At 34.5% G+C, this 23683-nt stretch overlaps 1 protein-coding gene and 1 long non-coding RNA gene across 2 annotated transcripts in view; one reads left to right on the forward strand and one right to left on the reverse strand.

The window, feature by feature from the left end:
- The first annotated feature begins 2023 nt into the window (after positions 1-2023).
- Positions 2024-23683, forward strand: part of LOC134238486 (diacylglycerol kinase delta-like) — a 57244-nt gene continuing 35584 nt past the window's right edge. The window contains exons 1-5 of the mRNA XM_062720614.1: positions 2024-2223; positions 3526-3546; positions 6970-7014; positions 17515-17577; positions 20158-20238. Coding sequence (XP_062576598.1) covers positions 2074-2223; positions 3526-3546; positions 6970-7014; positions 17515-17577; positions 20158-20238 — 360 coding nt within the window. The 5' untranslated portion in view covers positions 2024-2073. The remainder of the gene's footprint in view (positions 2224-3525; positions 3547-6969; positions 7015-17514; positions 17578-20157; positions 20239-23683) is intronic.
- On the reverse strand, positions 21512-22348 carry LOC134238463 (uncharacterized). The gene is made up of 2 exons (XR_009986020.1): positions 22084-22348; positions 21512-21914 (listed from the first exon to the last, which is right to left on the reverse strand). It is a non-coding gene; the product is annotated as an uncharacterized LOC134238463 (long non-coding RNA).

Here is a 23683-nt window from a genome sequence, read left to right on the forward strand (position 1 = left end):
TTATAAATTTAATTATGAGTGTTAAAACTATAACGATATTGAGTTAATGGTTCAGATATGTATTAATCAGTGAGAGATTATTTTTTGATTTAATAGTGTTTTGTATATATTATAATATGAACACTTGATTATTATATACATTGCTGAGGTTTTGTACATTGATTTTACAGGGCCACATCTTAATTACCATATTTGAAATGAGTTGGAGTTAATATAATATAACCTGCTGAACTTTTAAACCTGTGTTGTTTTATTTCCATTATACACAACCAAGTTTTACAGTATGATGATGAATAACACAGCACTGTCTACAAGAAAAGAACAAAACTTTTGTAGGAGTGTGTAGTATAGCTTTAAATTTATGAAACGCTTACGTAAAACTGATTTCATACTGGGATTATATATATGTAAGACTCCAAAGTCCGATGGTCTCGCCAGACCTCGATGGTTTGTTGTCCGTACGGACGCCAAAGTCCGATGGCTCGTTCCTTTGAGATGTCCATGGACATGTTGGGCTAAAGTGCGATGGTCTGACACGCCAAAGTTCGATTGTGCGGAGAAACAATTAACGTTTATGACGTTACAATAATTCGACGTCAAACACTGATGTCATTGTCCTGCATTCAAAAGCCAAAATTTCTGAATTCGTCCTCGCATTCAATTTTACTGAGTTTGCTTATTGCTTGCACCTTACAGAGATATTAATGTTAGTTCTCGCACATCACTCGACTGATTAGGGCTAGTCCTTGTTTTGCACTTACCCGAGAGATATAGAGTGATTAGGGTTAGTCTTGCATCCACCCAAGATATCTAGGTTATAGTTGTTACACACTTTTCGAACGATTAGGGTTAGTTTCGCACCTATCTGAGAGATTAGGATTAGTTTTCGCATAATGATATTTATGCAAATAAAACCTTGGCCTAGCGCGGCATTGAATTTTGGCGCTATGACGTCATAAACGTTAATTGTTTTCCGCACCATCGGACTTTGGTGTGTCAGACCATCGGCGATTGGCGCAGACTATCGGACTTTGGCGTGACCATCGGACTTTAGAGTCCCATCGCACTTTGGAGTCCTACATATATATACCCCCCTCCCTTTATAGGCCAAGATTTGACGAAGTATATCTCACTTATCTGAGAATTTATACAGATATACATGTATTGCTTACTACATGAGAATGTGGTGTCGTGATTTGACCCAAGGTCATTACAGCAAGTTCATGCATCAGTCCGCGACACACAAGTAAAATTCGTGTTCTGTCTTTAACTCTCTAATGGAGAAACAATGAATGTTCACTCTTCATTAAAAAAAAAATTCTTATGACCTTAAAAAAAATTGAAATATGTCATAAACTGATCAACTTCAAGGTCATTTTTAGAAGTTAAAAAATGTATATATTCCTTGTTCAGACCAGTCAGTGCGACATTTTGATAGAGAAATCTCGGAAACTCAAATTTATCAAAGGTTGCGTTATGACCCAAGGTTGTGTATAATCTTGACAAAAGGTCATTTCGGCAAGTTCAAAGACTACCAGGAAAATATTTGGAGACCAACACAAACTGAGAAGTTATTTTATTTTGAAATTTTGACTTAAATCAAGTCTGTTCTCAGTTTATGGTCTTGGGGCCAGGAAAAGTGTATTTGTACATGCATTTAGTTTAGACGATTTATATCGAGTACCCATATCCATTATTATAAATAATTTAAATTACTGAGTATTTTAAAATTTATTTTCTATGGTTTCTACGTTGAAGGTAATTTAAAACAAAATAACTCGATTTTGAATATCACTGGAGTAAAGAAAAAGACAAAGTACCTGTACATATAATATTTATGTACACACAAAATTACCGGTTCACGTCGGAATACTTTTTATTCTAAATTACTTAACAAATTGAGCTATGGTTAATGGATATGGGAAGAGTGTCGCCACAAATAGAAATATTTTACAGTTCGTGTGGGATAAATAGCAGACATCGTGAGAGCGACAAGGCGCTCCAGTCAGCTTACGAGATTCTCCCCAGAGGAACATCGAACGCGACCCCTGGTGGCAAGTGTGGCAAATAAAGATGGCGGCCTGTGTGACAGAAGGTCCACGGAAAAATGGAAAACATGTGGAAATTGCCATTGCAGACGACTCTTCTGAGAGTGAGACAGAACCTGAGCCGGCCAAGAGATTTCACAGGCGTATATCAACCAACAGAGAGATTAAATCTTCCGTAAGTTGATTTTTTTGAGTCGGCGTCTGTCGTCGTCTGAGGTTGACAGATGCTGATGACAAGGTTTGTGATAGGATCGGGAGGGAGACAGAGAGCCTGTGGGGTTTTCTGCCCCGTGAAATACAAAATGGGTCAGTGTCTTGCAATGTGTTGTCTTAAACATATTAATAAGTACAGAAAATATCAGAATTTATTATGTTTCATATGATATTATCAAGTCTGATAGAATGAGATTGATAAAACTACTTATACCTAAGGCTAAGTCATCCTTTCAGCTGATTCCCTATAAAGTTAATATTAATGTCCCATTGAGGATTTTCACCAAACTATTATTTTTAAATTGAAACGTGTATTTTTCTATAATTTCTTAAAATATTAAATTTTCAACAGTTGAATGCTTTGAACATTAATTAGCCTATCTCATATAGTATCTGTTAAATGTATCTTGTCTTCTTTTGCATCAATGTATATAAGAATCTAGCCCCACTCTTAAATTATATCCCATAATCAACTACAAAACAGGGAACATCCTCTATATATTTTTATGTTGAAGAATATCTCCAGACATTTATTAATTTTGTTTACATCCTGTTTCCAAGGCATGAGAATTTTAAAAGAAAACATTTTCATTACATTATATAAAATCAAATTTTAAAATTTTATGTGAACAAATTGCCGGGATTAATTTCCATTGAATCACCAACTTAATGGTTTAAGGTTGATCAAACATTTCTTCTTCCATTGAGGAAAATTCGATTTGATTATTCTAACAATGGTATAATTTTTTCTGATCTTTTAAAAATTAAAAATAAAACTAGTAAAGTTAAGTGTGGCAAATTAGCTGAATTCATGGGGTTTAGAAAAGTGCACTTAAAAATTTTTGTAGACCTAATGAAATGACATTTTGTTATGCTTGATAATTTATGTTTCTCATTTTACTGGTTTTATCATGCTAATATAAAGTTTTAAATCTGGTAAAAGATTTTTGTTGTAAACCCACAAACATTTCAATGGTGGATAGGCCTTTCATCAAGTTAAATCAAGAGATTGCTTTTTTTTATTTGATGTAGTATGGTACATTTTAGCATGTTGTATCTTATATTTGTAAATGACCCATGACAAAATTAGTTTGCTTAATAATTTTTATTAATTGCAGCACTGCATGTATAAACACTAGTCATTCAATGACATATACATTTTGTATCCTCCAGTGAATTGTTTGTAGAATATGACTTTGTCTGTAGTGTGTGATTTATTTTATTTGCATGATTATTATTTGGTTGCCTTGCATGTTCCTTTCAGGTCCATGATGCCGACGTATTGGTATGTAAACTCTCTTTTCTTGCTTGTTTTTTTCTGCTTCATATTAAAGTCATAACTTTGTGGTTTGTTGATTTAGGGATTGGATTTTAAAAAGAATTGGAAATATCCAGGAAGTAATATAAAATATTCCCATTTTAAAAATGAAATGTAATGTTTGATTTCCTCAGAAGGTCAAGTGCGATTAAGTTGTTTAATTGACATGAATTGAGGAAATTTTATCTGTTTGCACTCAATGTTAGCTTTGGCATAGAAAATTAATTTTCCCATAGTTACATTTTTGATGAGTATATAATTGAAAAAAAAAAAGTTTTGTCACAGAATGTTCCTAGAATATAGTATACATGATGTAGAGTATATTAAGTTTACAAGTCTTGTCCTTCTCTAAGACCACTGGTTCTCTCCCAGGGCACTATCTAGTTCTATAGGGAAAAAAATGGTTACAATAAATAAACAAACTGAATGTATTTCATGACTTTCCTTGTTGTAAAGTTCTATCTATAGCATTAACACCAGAAAATTAGTTCAATTAACACCTTTTTTATCCCTGTATATCAGCAGCCATCCAATGCAGTTGTTGGCAGTTAAGGATCATATTTTAGTCAAATTAATTACGCTTATTCCTCTATTAGTTCACATGTTTATCTCCCATGAATGTGCCCGCTCAGACTTATGAAATTTTTATTGTCAAGTACTCTCGGTGTATGAATATGAGTAGATTCAATATTCCTGTCAGCCCAGAGTGTATTCTAGTGCATTAAGAATCAATGATTATCATGCTTATGTAGACCTGAACTATACAAACACAACCAGTGCTGCAGCACTTCTGGAGATTATCCCCAGGGAAAAGCGAAAGGTGTGGCTGAGGAATATATGTTTATAAATAGACCAATACAGAAAGGAAGAACTGGATTTATAAGTTTAAAAGACTGATTAAATCAGATCTTTGAACCTTTATGAGCTGTATTAGTAAAATTACAGCATCAATAAGACTGATGTATCAACTCCACCCACTTTTCATAGAATGAACATTATCATCACACATTATCTGTACCAAGTACATAGTGAGTGTACTGTGTATATGCCCTGCCTCAAACCCATTGAGAGTTGTATGTAAACAGTATCATGAACCCATCGAGATTTTATAATTTTAAGATTTTGTCTTCCTGGTTTTACCAAAGAGTATAAAGCACTATTGTCACTGTGATGTCAGCATACACCAGAAAGTGGTACATTAACGTACAAACAAACAAACGAGAGGAAGCTTTACATAACAGAAGGTGAAGGGTGATTGGTGGGCGGGGTGATTTCTTTTAGCTCACCTGAGCCGAAGGCTCAAGTGAGCTTTTCTGATCAGAATTTGTCCGTTGTTTGTCGTCATTGTTGTTGTTGTAAACTTTTCCCATTTTCATCTTCTTCTCAAGAACCACTGGGCCAATTTCACTCAAAGGCTCAAGAGAGCTTTTTGATCAAAATTTGTCCGTTGTTTGTCGTCATTGTTGTTGTTGTATACTTTTCTCATTTTCATCTTCTTCTCAAGAACCGCTGGGCCAATTTCACTCAAAGGCTCAAGAGAGCTTTTTGATCAAAATTTGTCCGTTGTTTGTCTCGTTGTTGTTGTAAACTTTTCTCATTTTCATCTTCTTCTCAAGAACCGCTGGGCCAATTTCACTCAAAGGCTCAAGAGAGCTTTTTGATCAAAATTTGTCCGTTGTGTGTCGTCATTGTTGTTGTTGTAAACTTTTCTCATTTTCATCTTCTTCTCAAGAACCACTGGGCCAATTTCACTCAAAGGCTCAAGTGAGCTTTTTGATCAAAATTTGTCCGTTGTTTGTCGTCATTGTTGTTGTTGTAAACTTTTCTCATTTTCATCTTCTTCTCAAGAACCACTGGGCCAATTTCACTCAAAGGCTCAAGTGAGCTTTTTGATCAAAATTTGTCCATTGTTTGTCGTCATTGTTGTTGTTGTAAACTTTTCCCATTTTAATCTTCTTCTCAAGAACCACTGGGCCAATTTCACTCAATCTTCCCACCAAGTACATGTATCCTTGGGTAAAGGGGATTCAAATTTGTTCAAATGAAGGGCCACACCCTCTTCAAAAGGGAGATAATTTTGAATTAGTGAAAAATTAATGGCATCTTTTAAAAATTTTCTTCGCAAGAACCAGTGGGACAGGAAAGATGAAACTCATGTGGAAGCATCCTCATGTAGTTTAGATTCAAGTTTGTTCAAATCATGACCCCCGGGGGGTAGGGTGGGGCCACAATAAGGTATCAAAGTTTAACATCAATCTAAAATTAGATGTTAGATCTGCTCGCACACTCGCTACACTAACATCTAACAACATCCCATTAAGGATCAAGTCAGAGGTCAAATTCTATCAACCAATCAAATCGTTGCTTGCGAAATCATTGTATATTGTTGAAGCGAATAAGTCTAGAGCTGTTCCCAATATGACCTCTGACATGTCTCTCTATGGGATGTCGTTAGATGTTAGTTTAGCAAGTGTGCGAGTGGATCTAACATCTGATTTTAATTTGACTGAGTTTAACATAGGAATACATAGGAAAAATCTTTAAAAATGTTCTTTAGAACAGCAAATCCATGTTTGGTCATAGTTTTATGGAAGGATCTTCTGGTAGTGTAGATTAGAGTTTGTTCAAATCATGACTCCAGGGGGTAGAGTGGGGCCACAATGGGTGACCAAGGTGTCACGTAGGAATATATAGGAAAATTCTTTGAAATTCTTCACAAGAACAACAAAGCTGCATCCATAAAGGTAATGTAGATTTAAATTTGTTCAAATCATGACCAACCAGTAAAATAAAGGAGCCATTAAAGTGGGATCATAGTTATAAATACAAAGCCTGAAAGGAATATAAAAGCTATATGAATCGAAATTTTCATCTTATAAACAGCAAAGCCATTATGTATCATATATTAATTTTAAAGCATCCTTAGGAAGTATAGATTTAAGGTTGTTCAAATGACCTCCCCCCCCCCTTCCCCTGAACCCACTTTTAGACTTTTCGATACTGAACTGTTATTTACTTTACCTAGCCAGTTGCTCAGGTGAGCAATGTGGCCTCTGGGCCTCTTGTGTTATTGATTTTTTATGCCAATGGTAAGAGGGAGAAGCTACTCTGTTATAAATATTGTGTGAGTGATCTGTGACAAAAAAATCAATTGTTAATGGCTGAGGGTGACTCCAGTGTTACAGAAAGGCGATAGCTCCCTGCTTCATCAGATATCTACCTGTTTATTACACATAAACACCCCCCCCCCCCCCCACACACACACACACACACACATAAAGAATGCATGACAGTTATAGATTTGATTCATGTAGCATTCTAATTTTGAACAAATACACGTAAAATTTATATTCATGAAAATGTTTTAAATTTTTTTCCTGCAATTTTCAGGCATGCACCAAAGAAGGTCATTTGATGAAACAGACAAATTTTCAGGTACTTGTTAATTGTAAAGGGTATTAAACTTACTGTATTTTCAAGTGTAATTTATTTTTTATTGACAAAACTGATGTACTTTTGATGAAAATAGTTTAACAAATAGTTATTTGGTAAAAAGAGGATGGGAATATTCCAAAAAAAAAAAGACAAAAGTATATAATAGGATCAGGTGTGTCTTATTTTTATGCCGCCCTTCGAAGAAGGGAGGGCATATTGCTTTGCTGCTGTCCGTCGGTCTGTCGGTCCATTTAGTTTCCGTTCATTTTCTTCACAACCGTTGCACATACTGAAATGAAATTAGGTATACAGGTTTATCAGGTTAATATCTAGATCAAGTTCTGTTTTGGGTAAGATCGCCTGATTTTTGACAGAGTTATGCCCCTTGGACTTAGAAAAATTCCATTTATTTGCAGTTTCCGTTCATTTTCTTTGCAGGGGTTGCACATATTGAAATGAAATTTAGTATACAGGAATTTCAGATAAATATCTAGGTCAAGTTCTGTTTTAAGTACAATCGCTTCCTTTTTGTTAGAGTAATGCCCCTTGGACTTAGAAAAATTCCATTTATTTGCAGTTTCCGTTCATTTTCTTCGCAGGGGTTGCACATATTGAAATGAAATTTGGTATACAGATTTATGAGCTAAATATCTAGGTCAAATTATGTTTTGGGTACGATTGCACCATTTTTGTTAGAGTAATGCCCCTTGGACTTATAAAAATTCCACTTATTTGCAGTTTCCGTTCATTTTCTTTGCAGAGGTTGCAATATTGAAATGAAATTTAGTATACAGGTATTTCAGATAAATATCTAGGTCAAGTTCTGTTTTGAGTACAATCGCTTCCTTTTTGTTAGAGTTATGCCCCTTGGACTTAGAAAAATTCCACTTATTTGCAGTTTCCGTTCATTTTCTTTGCAGAGGTTGCACATATTTGAAATGAAATTTAGTATACAGATATGTCAGATAAATATCTAGGTCAAGAAGTGTTTTGGGTACGATCGCATCCTTTTTGTTAGAGTTATGCCCCTTGGACTTAGAAATTCCACTTAATTAAGGTCTTCCACTCAGGCGGGAGACCTTCTACTGATTCTGATGGTTAAGATTATTCCTATTATTCTTTTTTTTTTTTTCGTAGACGCCAACTTTGAGACCTCATAACTCGCTCATTTCTCAACGGATTTCGCTCAAATTTTCAGAGTTTTTAAACATTACAAAATTCAATTTAAATGTTTTCGAACATTTAAAAAAATCTCTTCTGCTTTCGAGTTATTTCCCTTTAAATGAAAATTTGGTACTGTTCGTTTCCAGACAAAGGCTCGGAAACGACAAAAGCTGGAGCAGAAATTCTACTGAATTCAAATATTAGAAGAAATGAAGTTGTGCACATCGGTTTTTCTTTTTCGATTTCTGCGCTCAAAACGGTGCCAGATAGGGGTCAAAAATGAGAATGCCTAAAAGCACAAAAATTAAAATATATTTCCTTATGTATCTTTTAAACTAAAAATAATTTGTTAAGACATGATGAACAAATGTTGTGCATAATTTTAAGATCTATCATTTGACATCATTAAAAAAATAGGGATCTAGGGACCTTGAAAGACCTTGAAAGTTTTTGCTCTATAACTCAAAAACGGTAAATATTTCGATATGATTATCGATATGAAATGGGTTCTTTAACATCTTATTAATCTCTTGAAAACGTTATTTTGTTTGAGTCATGTGTTATTAAATGAGTAGAACACTTTATAATCCATGTACAGGTAAGTGATTTTATATGGCAAGTGAAGAAGAATTCTATGTGCGTATGCGTATAACACGTATATAACTGAAATAAACTGGACAAGAATAATATACCTAGCTATAGCTAAATTGAATGTTTAACTTTGTTCAAATAAGTTTTTAACATATTCTCTAGCTGGATGTCATACAGATTATTCAGAGACAACTTTCTCCTTGTGTTTAGTTTAAATAACAAGACGGGGGAGGGGAAAAATACTTATCATCTTTCCTTCGATTAATATTCAATGTAGCATTATTTATATAAAAAAAATAATAATTCAAGCTTAAGATAATTTACTGTCATTTAGTTCATGCATCATGAATTTTCCGCGGACCCTGACTGTTGTGTGTGTGTACTGTTATGAAAGCCCTTCATCGATCGCACATTGACCTATATACATTCGTGAGGTCAACATTACCACTCTTTGATTTTTACTCGAGTCCTAGATTTAAAATCAAGAAAATATGTTATTTGCGTTAATCGTAAGAATATTTCTAGACAAAAATATAAAGGCTTTCTTGAACGTGTATGTGTATTCAAAGATTTAAATGTTAAATGTCGGATTCTTTTCTTTGACGAATGAATAAAATGTGCTGCTTTTTTCTGCTGCTCAGGTATCTGGACGAGTTCATTGGTTACACTGATAGGTGACACAGGATGACCTATCGATCACTCTGCCAATTTTGATAGTGATTTTAATTGCACATGTACATGAGTTAATGTTAAATTCTACCCTTGTGAAGTCCATTATATAGTTTTTTTTATTTAAAAAATTGGGGATTTCAATACTGCAACTTGTTTTTGATTTGTACGGATGATTCTATTATTGGAAAGGTACACATGTAGTACGAGGATTTTTTAGGCCCCGTCTCCCCCTCCCCCTTGGAAGTAATTGCAATCGTTACATGTATACGGGCCTATATCAAGTTATTCTAATTGCTTTATATCAGAAAAATTTGCGATGTTGTTTAAATTAGCAAATACAAATAAACATGGCAAATGCACACAGTAAATTGTAAGTGGATGTGACGTTTCCAATTCTCATGAAAATCGAAAATTAAATGAAGCAACTTTGAGTTTTGCATTATTTGCTACATAACTTATAATTGTATTGTACCGAATGATATGCCTACATATTTCTATTATTTCCTCGAATGAAAAGAATATCACTATGACACGATTTTACGGGTACATGATTATAACTAAGTACATGCTGTTTTACACGGAAGTGCGCCCAAAATATATACATTCCGAGCTTTCAGAATACGAGAGAAAAAAAAATGAATAATTAGAATTTTTTTAACAAATGCAAAATTGCTTCTGAGAAAGCCATGTAGTTGCATACAAATATTCCAAGCCATGCTTTCGTGTTTATTGGACTAAAAGAGATTATTAAATTTCCTCTCATCGCGATACATAACCCCCCGTCCCTGAAATGATACAATGTTTTCCTTCAGAGTCGAGAATGTCAATTGGTTAGTTTGTTAAGGTACGTGCAGGTCAGGACTGGTGTTAAAATCCATGATAAATCCATAACCTATTATAATGTTAACCAATAATCATGCGCGACATTTTTTTTTATTCGCAAGTCGTCAGGTAAATGAAAAAAAAACAAGGTCGGCAAGGATTAGTATGCGTCACTAAACTTTCCTATATATGAACCTTTTAATTTCTAAAACTTGTGCCGATTAGAGTGTTCAATCGAGCATCAAAGTACATGTATTAGTTTCTTTGGGTAAGGGGAGGTACCAGTTTTTGCTGCATTTGATTTCCGGAATTTTGCATTGCATTTCCGACAATTAATAATTTCATTTCTAACATTCATTATTTTCATGTTGTATATTTACACTATATTTCTAGCAATTTAAAGTTAACAAAGAAGATGGAATCATTATTTTAATAGAATATATTTGGTGAAAGTAACACAAGTGAACTTGTGATGAAAATTTATTAAAAGAAAGTCAAGCAATAAAAAGTTAAAGTTTGTATTTTGAAAAATAAATCAAGTCAAGTCACATAAAACAAAGACAGGTTGTAAAGCCCACACATGGACACACAAACAAACGTTTTGGTAACTCGGAATAGTCCAGAGTAAAACTATATTTTCTTGATGACGGAATGTCCAGTACATCTAATGTTCACGTCCGGGATAGTCCACGGCGGATCTAAAAACTGACTCTCCCATTCAACATGAGGGATTCACTCAATTTACACATTTACGCAGTTTATATCACAAATACAAGTCGGACGCTCTTTGATGTAGAGAATTGCCAAAAATAAGCATTAAAAATAATACTTTTTAGGTCACCTGAGTAACTCAGGTGACCTATTGCTATCCATTTTCGTCTGTCGTCGTGTGTCGTGCGTCGTGCGTCGTGCGTCGTGTGTCGTGTGTTAACATTTGAACATTTTCATCTTCTTCTCTGAAACCACTGAACCAATTTCAACCAAATTTGGTATACAGCATCTATGGGTGGAGAGGAACAAAAATTGTGAATTTCATGGTCCCCGCCCCCCAGGGGCCTGAGGGGTGGGGCCAAAACCACTAAAATGATTGCAATCTTTAAAAATCTTCTTCTTTACTCCTGGACATCAAGCAGGCAAACTGTTGGCTTGAATGTAATGTGCATTGAGTCCTCTACCAAAATTGTGAAATCCATGGCCCCAGGGTCAGGGGTTCTGGTGTTAGGGCGGGGCTCTATAGATTATATAGTGAAAATACATTATTTCTTTGAAAATCTTCTTCTCTGCTCCTGGGTATTAAATAAACTCACTAAGCACATAGTTATGATAAGCAAGAGTGCCTCTTCCAGATTTGTGAATTTTATGGCCCCAGGGTCAGGGGTTCTGGTGTTAGGGCGGGGCTCTATTGATTATATAGTGAAAATGCATTTATTCTTTGAAAATCTTCTTCTCTGCTTCTGGGTATTAAATAAACTTACTAAGTACATAGTTATGATGAGCAAGAGTGCCTCTTCCAGATTTGTGAATTTTATGGCCCCAGGGTCAGGGGTTCTGGTGTTAGGGCGGGGCTCTATTGATTATATAGTGAAAATGCATTAATTCTTTGAAAATTATCTTCTCTGCTTCTGGGAATTAAATAAACTAACTAAGCACATAGTTATGATAAGCAAGAGTGCCTCTTCCAGATTTGTGAATTTTATGGCCCCAGGATAAGGGGTTCTGGTGTTAGGGCAGGGCTCTACTGCTTATATAGTGAAAATGCATTAATTCTTTGAAAATCTTCTTCTCTGCTTCTGGGTATTAAATAAACTAATTAAGCACATAGTTATGATGAGCAAGAGTGCCTCTTCCAAAATTGTGAATTTTATGGCCCCAGGATTAGGGGTTCTGGTGTTAGGGCGTGGCTCTATTGATTATATACTCAGTAGTAAAAATAAATTCTTTGAAAATATTTTCCTTTGCTTCTGGGTTTTATGCCAATATATTTATGATGAAGAAAGGTGCATCTAGCGAAGTGTTTTTTTTATGCCCCCAGGGTCAGAGGGGGGGGGGGGGGTACATAGTCTGAAAATAAATTAATGCTTTGAAATCTGCTCTTTAGTATTAATCAACCATTTTATGATAAATTTGCAAAATTTTGAATATGTGGCCCATGGGTCAGTGGTTCCTTTAGGGTGAGGTGCACAACTGGGTATAAAGTGTAAGTGCATTTCTCTTTGTTACTCTGATATACCTCTGGGTATTAAGTAAATGGAGTAAACATGCTAAGTTAATAATTATGATAAGCAATGGTGTCTCTTTAAAAATTGTAAATTGTGAATTTCATGGCCTCTGGTTTAAAACACGAATCAAATTTAATTGTTTGAAAGTTGTTACACAATACTCAGGTGACCTATAAGGCCCGTGGGCCTCTTGTCATTAAATTGAATTCTGTTATATTTTAAATAAATTTTATAAAATTTACTTTGTGACAATCATTCCCCTCTCCGAGTAAGACTCTGTCCCAGAGTCTACAAATCAAAAAAAGTGAATGATATATATGTAAAATTAGATATGCCTTTAAAATTATTTGAAAGTACAAATCATTGCAGTTTAAGGTCACTGATAGTTCAAACTTAAATCAATATCCATAAAAGGGGGCATTATAGTCTGTCGGTATGGAAGACTGTTGGGGGCAGGATGCAAAGCGCTGTTGTTGTGAAGGTTGATGCACTACACGAGGATACGATGATGCAGGGTAGTTAGGACTCGTAGAATTCCGTTGTTTTTTTATGGCGTCGGGCTTGCCCGATCGTCATCTAGCGATCAGTCAGGTTTACGCGACCGCACGTGTCAGTGGATGCATCCGCAATAGAAAATAGCAACAGCTGTAAACCAATTTCTTTTAAAACGTTCACAATGAATAATAGCTTGAATATAAAATTAAATCAATTGTATCTTCAATTAATACTACTACAAAACAACGATATTATGTTTAATTTTTATGCAAGAAAAACGTTATGGTTGTTGCGGATGAATTTCTACTGAGAGGGTGCGTCGAATGACATGAATCACATTTTGGGACCGATTACTGTAATACAAACAATCTTAAATACGGTAAAATAATTACAAAATAAACACGAATACAACAAGACTATAAAGATTGAATTTCTTAATCTTAGCTTTACTTTAACGATCTTCAATCCAATTTTAGCCGAACAACCGACGATATTGACCAGTAATGCCAGTATTACTGTATTTATCCATTTCCTCCATTTGTTTACCGCGCCTTATCGTAAGTCGATCGTACTTGTAACATTAGAGTCATGGTTGTAGTTAAGATGCAATCACTTTACAACAGAACAACACTCTGACAATGGCAATTAATTAAAATAATTTATGAAACCCTTCATATGTCTTCGATTGACTGAAAAGAAATTAGATTGATATAGAGGATGGACATTTCTGACGATATCTGGTCAAATCGAACCCTGACTCATTCGGACCAGGACACAAGGCTATAAGGCCCTATACTGTATTTGTGTTAAGACTTTTTTTAAAAATTTTATTATTATGTTACCGGAGTCACTTACTTGACCTATTTGCAGATCTTTTGAAATTGTTTTTCTTGTTCGACGCCATTGAAGCCTTTCAGGCTTTTGATTTTTATTTTGCTTCGGTCTTCTGTTCTTTGTGGACTGATTAGCTTCCACGTGGCTAGGATGACCTAGAGGGTACCAAGCTTTTCCTGTCCTGTGCATTTCCATAGCAGGCATTTGTGTGGATGCGTCGCTGACGTCCCTGGCACTACAAGTATCCGTGTTGGTACCAACACTTTTCTTCTGTATAGGAACCGGAACACAGAAAACCGGTGCCACTAACCTTATAAAACTTAACTGGCGTTCCTTTGCTACCAGTTGATCTGAAATGGACTGCAGGGCTTCCCTCGGTTCATAATTTTCTGTGTCCATTCTTCCAATTTTCTTTTCTAGGGCTTTGTTTTTCGTACCCGCGTCTGTGAGTTTGTCTTCCAGGTTTGTAACGTGCAATTTCTTTCTCTCCTTCTCGTCCTTATTATTTTTTCCACGCAGCTAGCTGAGAGTTGTCATCTAGGGAAAGAAGATGTTCTTGCTGTGTATCAATTGTTTTCTTGAAATTCTGCATTTTATCTTTTAATAAAGCGCTCTTGTGATGTTGGTTAACTGAAGACTTTGTGGATAGAGAATTTATCGCAATTACAAACTATTTCTGAGATTCGATGCTGTAAAACGGTAATTCCATCGCGCACTTACGTTGTGAATTAAATTCATTTCTGAATGAATGAAATTCTATTACATTTCAAATAAATTTTGTAAAATTTATTTTGTGACAATCAGCTACCTGCAGATCTGTAGCTCGCTAGCTGGTCTGAAAAAACCGGGATTTATCACCAGAGAGCTCCAGTGCCACCCGTATATTAAAAAGTATATATCAATTGCGTACAAAAAAAAATTGCGCTTGGTTCTGGATTTATTTATCCGAATTCTTAACTCAACTGCACAAAAGATGTATTTCAAAATGTTCCTTGAATCCTTGAATTAAGGTTATTTAGGCTAAGATGTTTTGTCTGGATGCATGATTTGAAAAAAACATGTGTGAATTTGTCAATACAGTAGCACACAAATGGGATATGCTCATCACCAGCGTGTGTCATGGTGTGACGCAAGGTCATTTTGAAGGTCAAGGTCGCAAACATTCCTTTACTATCCTTTTTATAATAGTAAAACATAATAAGATGCTATCTACCCTTAAAAGATTGCTTTAACATTAGAACGTTGCATGACCTTGACTCAAGGTCATTTCTCCCTGTATGCAGCTCCGACGGAAGACCTACTCGTTGCTTTGCATTGAGCTCGGCTCTAGTTGCAGTTTCCATTCCTTTCTTTGCAGAGGTTGCACATATTGAAATGAAATTTAGTATATAGATTTTTCAGCTGAATATCTAGGTCAAGAAATGTTTTGGGTAGGATCACAGCATTTTAGACAGAGTTATGCCCTTTTGGACTTAAAAAAATTCCAATTTGGGGGGAGGGGGGCATAAGTGTTTTACAAACATCTCTTGTTGAAATACTGAGAAACAGCTGGAAATGTTTAGGATTTAAGCAAATGTGAATAATGATGCAATTCATGACTTGATAATACTGTAAAACGAAAATATTTGGCGCACTACTAATTTTGGCGCCTTTGGCGCAAGAGCCCCATAGCGCTAAAATTAATTGTGCGCTAAAGGATTTCTAAATATCATTTTTTGTGTGTGTTAAAAGCTTTTACTTAAGGTAGGTTTCTTCTCTGGTTTTTGACTAGATGAAACATTCAAAGTATATTTGCTTATATGTCTTATATATTGAGGTGTAAGGAATTTAAAAGACCATATTTTTCTTTCCTCATCACAATTGTACAACTTTAAATAGAAATGGTAAACTGCGTTTGAAAACTAGCAGGGACTATATTTTTGGCGGAATGGTGGCGTATGAAAATATCTTCTTTTCTGCCTCTCAAAATTATAATAGAACACAATCGAAGACTTCGAGAAATTTTCAAATGTAAGTTAAATTAATAATGAGGGACTAAACTTTCAAAATATATCACACAAATATGATTTTTCAAACAAACTAGAACTTTGTTAGCTTTTAAACGCTTCCTACCAAAGAGCAAATTTGAGCCAAAAATCCATAAAAAGAATTTTTTCTCTCTTAGTTAATTATCAAAACTTTTTGTTTTTGTATCATTTTGTACATTTATAAGACTACTTTATTATATATGAAAATAAGAAAAAGTTAGATATAGGAAGCATATGAAAATAACTAATATATCCTAAAAAATTAAGAAAAACAGAGAAAATTCGGATTAGCCGATATCCAGTTTAGTTAAATTATTTATGTAAATTTGGTAATATCATGCTATAGACCCGATACAGTAATATGTTTTTATGCAAAACGAACTCTCTTTAAACTTTTGAAATAGAAGTAGGTATCACATGATTGGCAACAGTAATTTTTTATTCTTAATGTCAAGGGAAAAGATAATGACCTTGACCTGACCTTGCCTCTAACATAAAACGGTCAAATTTAATTTCACTGATACTATCACTTACTGATATTGTCTTCTTGATTCTGTGAAAATTTCATTAATTTTTAAATATTAGGCCATCCTTAAAAAATTGTTTTTTTGCAGTAACGCGACCGACTCACCAAAATCCACCCTACTGGATTTTTTTTTTACCAGTTCAAAAATCTTTTTTTTTTTTTTTACGTATCCGTTTTCCATTTTTATCCAATATATTTTTTTACATCTCCATTGCACCTATGCCGTTTTTAAAAAAGAACTGATGTGTTCTGAATTCTGAGCAATAAAAGATTGAATTCATTTAGAATGCTTTAATTTTCTTGTTTGATTAGTAAGGTGAAATCTAAGTCAAAGTTAATACCTCTATATATTCGAAATTTATTTCTGACATTTTGTCTCCAAAAAAAAAAAAAGCCTACCTACCTACTCATACCTTAAATGATGAGGCGCGTTACCGCAAAAATAATTTTTTTTAAGGATGGCCTTAGAAATATGAGAAGAATCCTACCTTAAGTACATGTAAACCGGAATGCTCGATTACCTAATGTCGAAGGGTCATTGGATTTATCATACACACACTATAGCACTGCACATGTTCGGAAGACAGAAAGTTCTGCCAAATTATAATTTAATTAAACTATTGTTACCCTGGTAGTTGTTACCCGATTATTTTCATTAGCACTGTCAAAGTTTGGCTTCATGGTGTGTCAATCATCTATCACCTCGAGGTAAACAATGCAATCAAGCATGGCGATTGAGCTTGCAGACAATACCTGATTAGGATTACCGTTTTATCTAAGTAATTTTCTGTCGATGCATGCATGGTTTTAATGTAATTTAAATGAGTAAATATTCCATTTCTTTTAATTGAAAAATGGAAATAAATTTTAACATTGTACCACGTCCATGTGATAGCAACATGTACTGCGGTAAAGGTAACGAATCTTTACTGATATACGGGAGTACTAATGTGTTTCCGTGCTTGACTAACCAAAAAGTCAATTATGGGTGTGGATAAAAAAAAAAAATATCACATTTAAATATTTTACTGACAAGTGCAAGCGCTAAAATTTATTTGCCCCAATGGATTCCCACTTACGTTTGCGCTAAAATACGTATGCGCCAAATTTTCTCGTTTTACAGTATTTAAATCCTTTTTTTTATTTTCAGAGGTGGAAAAGAAGATATTTTAAATTGAAAGGAAGAAAACTTTATTACGCCAAAGACACCAAGGTAAACACAAACTCTTAGATGTTTTAGTTCTGTAGTCAGTCATTTTATTTTAGACAAGTGTAAATACCTATTTTTGCTGCATATTTTACATAGAACTTCATCCTTGCATCTTCATAGCCCACAGTTATATACCAGAACAGCCTTCCCTGTATTGTTTTAAGGTAGTCTAATCTTCAGATTCCAAAAATCGGGCCTTCAGTAATTGAAAAATGCTCATAAAAATACTTCTATAGGGTGCAAATTTCAAATTTTTATATAATTTTTTCTAAGACTAAAAAAAAAACCCAAAAAATTAGAAACATTGAGATAATGAAATGAAATTGTTGCATGAATAGATTTTAAGCTTCATAAATTAAAGAGGAATGGATATCCTTTCAGGGCCCTTTGAAAAGGTTAAGTAGGACCAGGGGATAAGAGGGGTCATAGGGGGCCAAACTACCAAGACGGGTGTTAAAGCACATGTACACTTTGTTTTGTTTGATGTCCCCTATTTATTTGGCTGAGTGATTTTTAACTCAGTTTTTTAAGACTTTTTAGATTCATGAAATCATTTTACAGAACAATGTAATGGAAGAAGATTTCTCTGTACAAGACAGGCATAGTATAGTTGGTTGTAGACATTTACAGCTCAGTTAATTGCAGTTATAGGTGGCAGAACTCTCCAAAATGAATATTTCTAATTTCTGGCATCTTGCTATCATTGACTTCAATTTAAAATTTTTATATTAGATCCCCTCTTGAAATATGGAAGCTTTATAGGAATTACATTGTATGTCTGTTTACCTGTCCAGCTATCATCCACACCTTTGTTGTGATATGATAACTCAAAACTTTTTAACTCAACATTCTACGAGCTTATTTGGAAATTTTTGTTATAAGAGAAAGATACCATTACATTTTGAGGTCATATGTATGTCTTAATGTCTTTTCATGAACAGTTTTGTTTTATGTCATTAGGCAGATTTCATTGTAATATTTGAATGCATCAATTATATAGCATGACTTACTCATAATAACGTTTAGTATTGCATCACATCAGGCATGTTGACAAACAGATGGATGACAAAAGATCTGCAAGCAATACTTTAGTTCTACTGCCCACCCACAAGTTCATTTCTTAAAAGTTAACATGATTGAATAATCTTGTATATTTTTTTATAGAGATACCGGTATTTGTGAATTTTCGTGAAACATAATAAATTATTTTGGAAAAGAGAGAGAGAGATAACTTTGTAATTGTATTCATTTGAGATTTGATAACAGACACTCCCTCCCTTTAAATAAAGGTTATTTTATCACCAATTTCAAGTAAGACTTAAAAAATGTATTTCATCAGTGAAAAAGAGAAGCCTTTGTTGAATTGTAAAATATATGTCCAGATGAAGAATTTTAAAGAGATATAATACTGTATAACCTAACATTGTAACCATTTAATTATTTGTTCATGACAAATTTCTGCTAAATTCTATCAATCGGCAATCCTCGGCTGACTCCGCTCCGCTCCATTCAAACCTCGGATGTGATTGGTGGAGGAATACGCAACAGATCCTTACATTTCTCCGCCGGAAACTGCCTTATCACTCATTTCATATTTCGCTCTGCATAACGTTCTTCGAAAATGTTTCTTAATTTATGCAATTCTTTATCGTAAACAGGTTTTGATTACATCCTCATGTTAACAGGCTTTGAAAGCCAGAAAAAACTGTTGAGTGTGCCACAAAATAAAACTCCGATTTCAAATGTATGACATTTGAAAGAAATTCAAAGAAGATCACATGACTGAATCAGCAAGATGGTAGATCACCGTTGACGTCCGAGGTTATGTGCGAGGTACGAGTCATCCGAGGAACTCCGAGTGAAATTCTATCATGTTATTGAATTATTGTCTATTAATAATGAAGAGTGTCTCATTATCTTAGATTTAGTATAGTTTGAAGGTTTTCAAAACAAAAACTACCAGTCTAACTTAATATTTGGAATACAGACCTGATGGAAAAAAATAAAAGCTTCCAAAGTTAGATAACTTTGTGACAGGAAAAAATGGAATCATTCAGCATTGAGTTATCTCTCTTGTAAAGCAAATGAATTACCAGCATTTATTATAAACAGAGATCAAGACTTTAGTTGATTATTCAAAAGATTTATCTTTGGCATAAAGTTTTAGATAAGTTTGGAAACTTTTAATTAACTATTTGATTTCTTTTTTTCCTTTCCACAATGATTATTGTTTGGTGTAAGATGTTCACTGACTGTTGATATCTGTTATAGTTTTCAATTAAAAAGATCTTTTTTCTTGTCTTTCAGTTTAATTTTTATTTTCCTTTTTCAGTCCTTCATTTTTGATGAAATAGAATGTAGAGGTCTCTGTAACGATTTTATTTTCCTCTTTCAGTCCTTCATTTTTGACGAAATGGAATGTAGAGGGCTCTGAACGATTTTATTTTCGTTTTTCAGTCTGTCATTTTTGATGAAATAGAATGTAGAGGTCTCTGTAACGATTTTATTTTCGTTTTTCAGTCCGTCATTTTTGACGAAATAGAATGTAGAGTTCTCTGTAACGATTTTATTTTCCTTTTTCAGTCTGCCATTTTTGATGAAATAGAACTCACAGATCTCAGTGTAGCGGAATGTAGCACCAAAAATATCAACCACAGTTTTCAGGTGAGTCATGTCATGTTTACAAGTGTTAATTACAGGTGTAAATAAGTAACGATGTATGTTGATCAATGCTCTGGCGAGGCGTAATGAACTCATTCAACACCTGTCATCCTATTCATGTGGTTTATTTGATAAAAATTAATATCCAGGGGCCTGTTTTACAAAAGGACTTACGACTTAAGACCAAGTTTAAATATTCATATAACTTTGTAATTAACATTATATCGAAAATTGTTTTAAAATCTTTAAAAAGAATGTGGTAAGATATTTTTACACAAGCAATTTCAAAATGAATAGGGGCCTATTACTTTTGCAAAATTTTACTATAATCTGAAGTTTTTGGTCTTAGTCGTAAGTTCTTTTGTAAAACGGGCCCCAGTTGGGAAGAAAATCTGTCTCCCCCAAACTCCCACCTGAGTTGTTGATCGAAATACCTTAACAGAGCAAAACCGTTGAGCATCACTGCATGTTTTCCTCAACCTTGAAATACGTTTATGGATGGATTTTAATTATACACACATCTTGGCTCAAATCAAGAAAAGGTAGTCTAAGAGGTCTTATTTGGGACTAAAACCATTGATATTAGGAAAAGAATGACAATTGAACAGTGTACAATTGAAAATTTCAATATTAATACAAGTGGAATTTGTACCTTGGATAATAAAGAGGAAATAGATTTGATAAAATTTCATTGTTTTTAATGACTACTAAATAAGTAACCCAGAACAGAAAGTAAGTACAAGATTGAAAAGGGAAAAAAAACATTTAGTTTGTTTCAAACCTTAAACAAAAGTGAGTGTCATGCCTACGTTTAATACATTTACTACTTTTTATGAGGGAATCCACAAATCTTAGGGAAAGAGGGGGTATTAAACACATCATAAAAACACCTTATAAAAAAACAAAAAGAGCCTTGATTACTTAAGGGTTTGGAGGATCTTGACACCCCTGAAAAATAAATCTCCAAATGGAAAGAATTCCCCTTTACTTAAATACATGTAAACTTGACAGATAAAAGAATTACTTTAACAATGAAGCAAAATTGTCAGTTCTTCTCGGATATGTAAATATAGATGACTCCTCTCACCAAGAGAAGAGAGGAGTGTATTTAGGAAGAAGGGGGGCAGTAGAGCAGTTGTCTCAACATTTACCTATGGTGATATATAAAAATGAATACCATGTATTTTCAGCATTAGCAGAAATCATATGCTCTTGAGTTGAAGGAGTAATGCCCGTTTTGTAATTCACAGGGGGTAGGTACTCCATAAATAATTGGTTCGTAAAATATAAATGAATTCATTTTGATTACTTGACACCATTAAAGAAGATTCAGAGGCTAGATAATAGAAAACATACATATTAAATAATTTGACAATTATATCAGAGAAATATGGCTAATGAACTGTGTCCCAGGTTCAATGGATTATAGCTACAATGTTGACAAAGCTCAGCTTTAGATGGAATTCCACAGCAATCAATATGTTTATTCACACTATAATTGCACATGAATACAATTTTTAACGGTTTAATGGATTTTAATGTCATCTTCAGTAACTAGTTACTTAAAACGTGGATATTTTATAGAGAAAATCTATACCGCCTTGCTTTATGTGGGCATACTCGTGTGTCACCGATGGATGATGTCTGCCCAGTCTTCTACCGATGTTCTGAAGCTCTTCCTTATAAAAAAAAAACAGTAGTGGATTACTAGTAATAAAATGAATTAGAAAATTTGCTGGTATAGTTTCATGAAGTTCCATTACATGGAAGAATCTTTTAAGTTGACCAAAAAGAAATAAACTGCAATCATATATGCATAGAAATGTTACAGAAAAAAATTGCACTCACTTTATATGCAAATAGCTTAAATCCAAAGGGAAAGACAGGCAGAGAATGCAGTAATAATGGAGTCTGATACTTTTCAATTTTTTCTAAGTTGATCTTTCTTCCTCTTGATAAATATCAATGCCGTGTTATTCTGTAACAGTCAGGGAAAGTCCAGATTATGTGTATAGTTTTGTCCTTCCTCATTTCCTTGTCGAGAGGTTCTCTTGATAAGCGAAACACAGGCTCTGTTGACTTTTCTACTGATCCCCTCCGTGAGGTAGAGTTGTTATATGATGTATAAAGAGACTTATTGGAGGCAATTATCATTCCCAGAGACAGGCAAATGTAGAAGAAGTGGAGGCGACAGGGTCATTGGTAGGCATATATTGGTAAGTAGGGAATTACGGAAAAATTAATATAACTTCCAGTAGCTTGTCTAGGGTCAGAAAGGAACAGTCAACTCAGGGGTGCAGGATAATAAAGTTGCTTCTTTCAACCAATGAAGTGATATGGAACTGTTGTCATTTGCTCTCGGGATGGGGGGGGGGGGGCTAGCCCCTTGAAATAACTGGTTATGAGCAGCTGGTGGAAATAACAAGAGTAGGGGAGTGAACTCCTGACTGACTTTTGTAAGTTGCTTGTCTTGGCTGAAGTACAGAGAAGATTCTCTAAGTTAAGGCCTTGTTTATGTTACACTAGGAAACTGCTGGTGGATACAGACGGATGATGTCATTAGTTGGTCTAGGAAGGCAGAAGTTTACACTAACTTTTTCTTTCTGATTGTTTGAAATGCTGGATCCCATTTATCTTGGCTACACCAGTAGGGGGCGCTGCAATCTGCTGATTAATCTCTGTATATTACTCCACCTTTCTGTCTTAATATCAAATTATCGACCTTTCTGCTCTAACCTTATTGCACTCTGTGACTAACAAACTCCATAATGAATGGGATATTTTTCTTTAATTTTTATGTTTGTTGAATACACATGAAAAGCAAAGGAAGTTGGATCCCTGGTGTGAAAGGTTTATTTTCTGACTTTCATCAGCTGACTGGTGTGATGGATTTATATTCGTATCTATACCTCTAGTGAGAGGTCATGAACCCCAAATATAACCTCTTGTCTGCGATAATCTTCTAAATAAACTCGGAAACATCTGTAGATTATCAGCGATGTAGAACCCATTGACGGAAAAAAATTCCCTGCTAAATAGCGACTGGTTTTCTGGCCTGTGATTCTATCTGAGGGGACGTTCTATTACTGTATCAGGGAGTAGCATCAAGATTGGTGAATTAAAATGTCTCCTGTGGAATGAACCTCCTACATCCTAGAGTTCAATGAACAACAGTCAAATGGGGAAATACAACAGTACATTAAGACTGGAGATATAGCGTGAGTCGTGTTTTACTGAGTACGACTGTGTCTTAGTTACTACTGGAGGAACCTATTACACTGTACACAAGGAAATACTACTACAGATGACCTATCCAGTGATATAATGAGTTATTGAATCTCCCCGAGCTGCCACTGGATCACCAGGAAAAGCCCAATCACATACATCTTCTGTGTACTGTTGTCTGGGCTATTATTAGCCGGAGTGGGCTGGCATATTTTTTTCATTA

The sequence above is a fragment of the Saccostrea cucullata genome, unplaced genomic scaffold, assembly GCF_032062105.1.
Source record: "Saccostrea cucullata isolate Sc308-1 unplaced genomic scaffold, CSIRO_AGI_Scuc_v1 ctg279, whole genome shotgun sequence".
NCBI classification, from domain to species: Eukaryota; Metazoa; Mollusca; class Bivalvia; order Ostreida; family Ostreidae; genus Saccostrea; species Saccostrea cuccullata.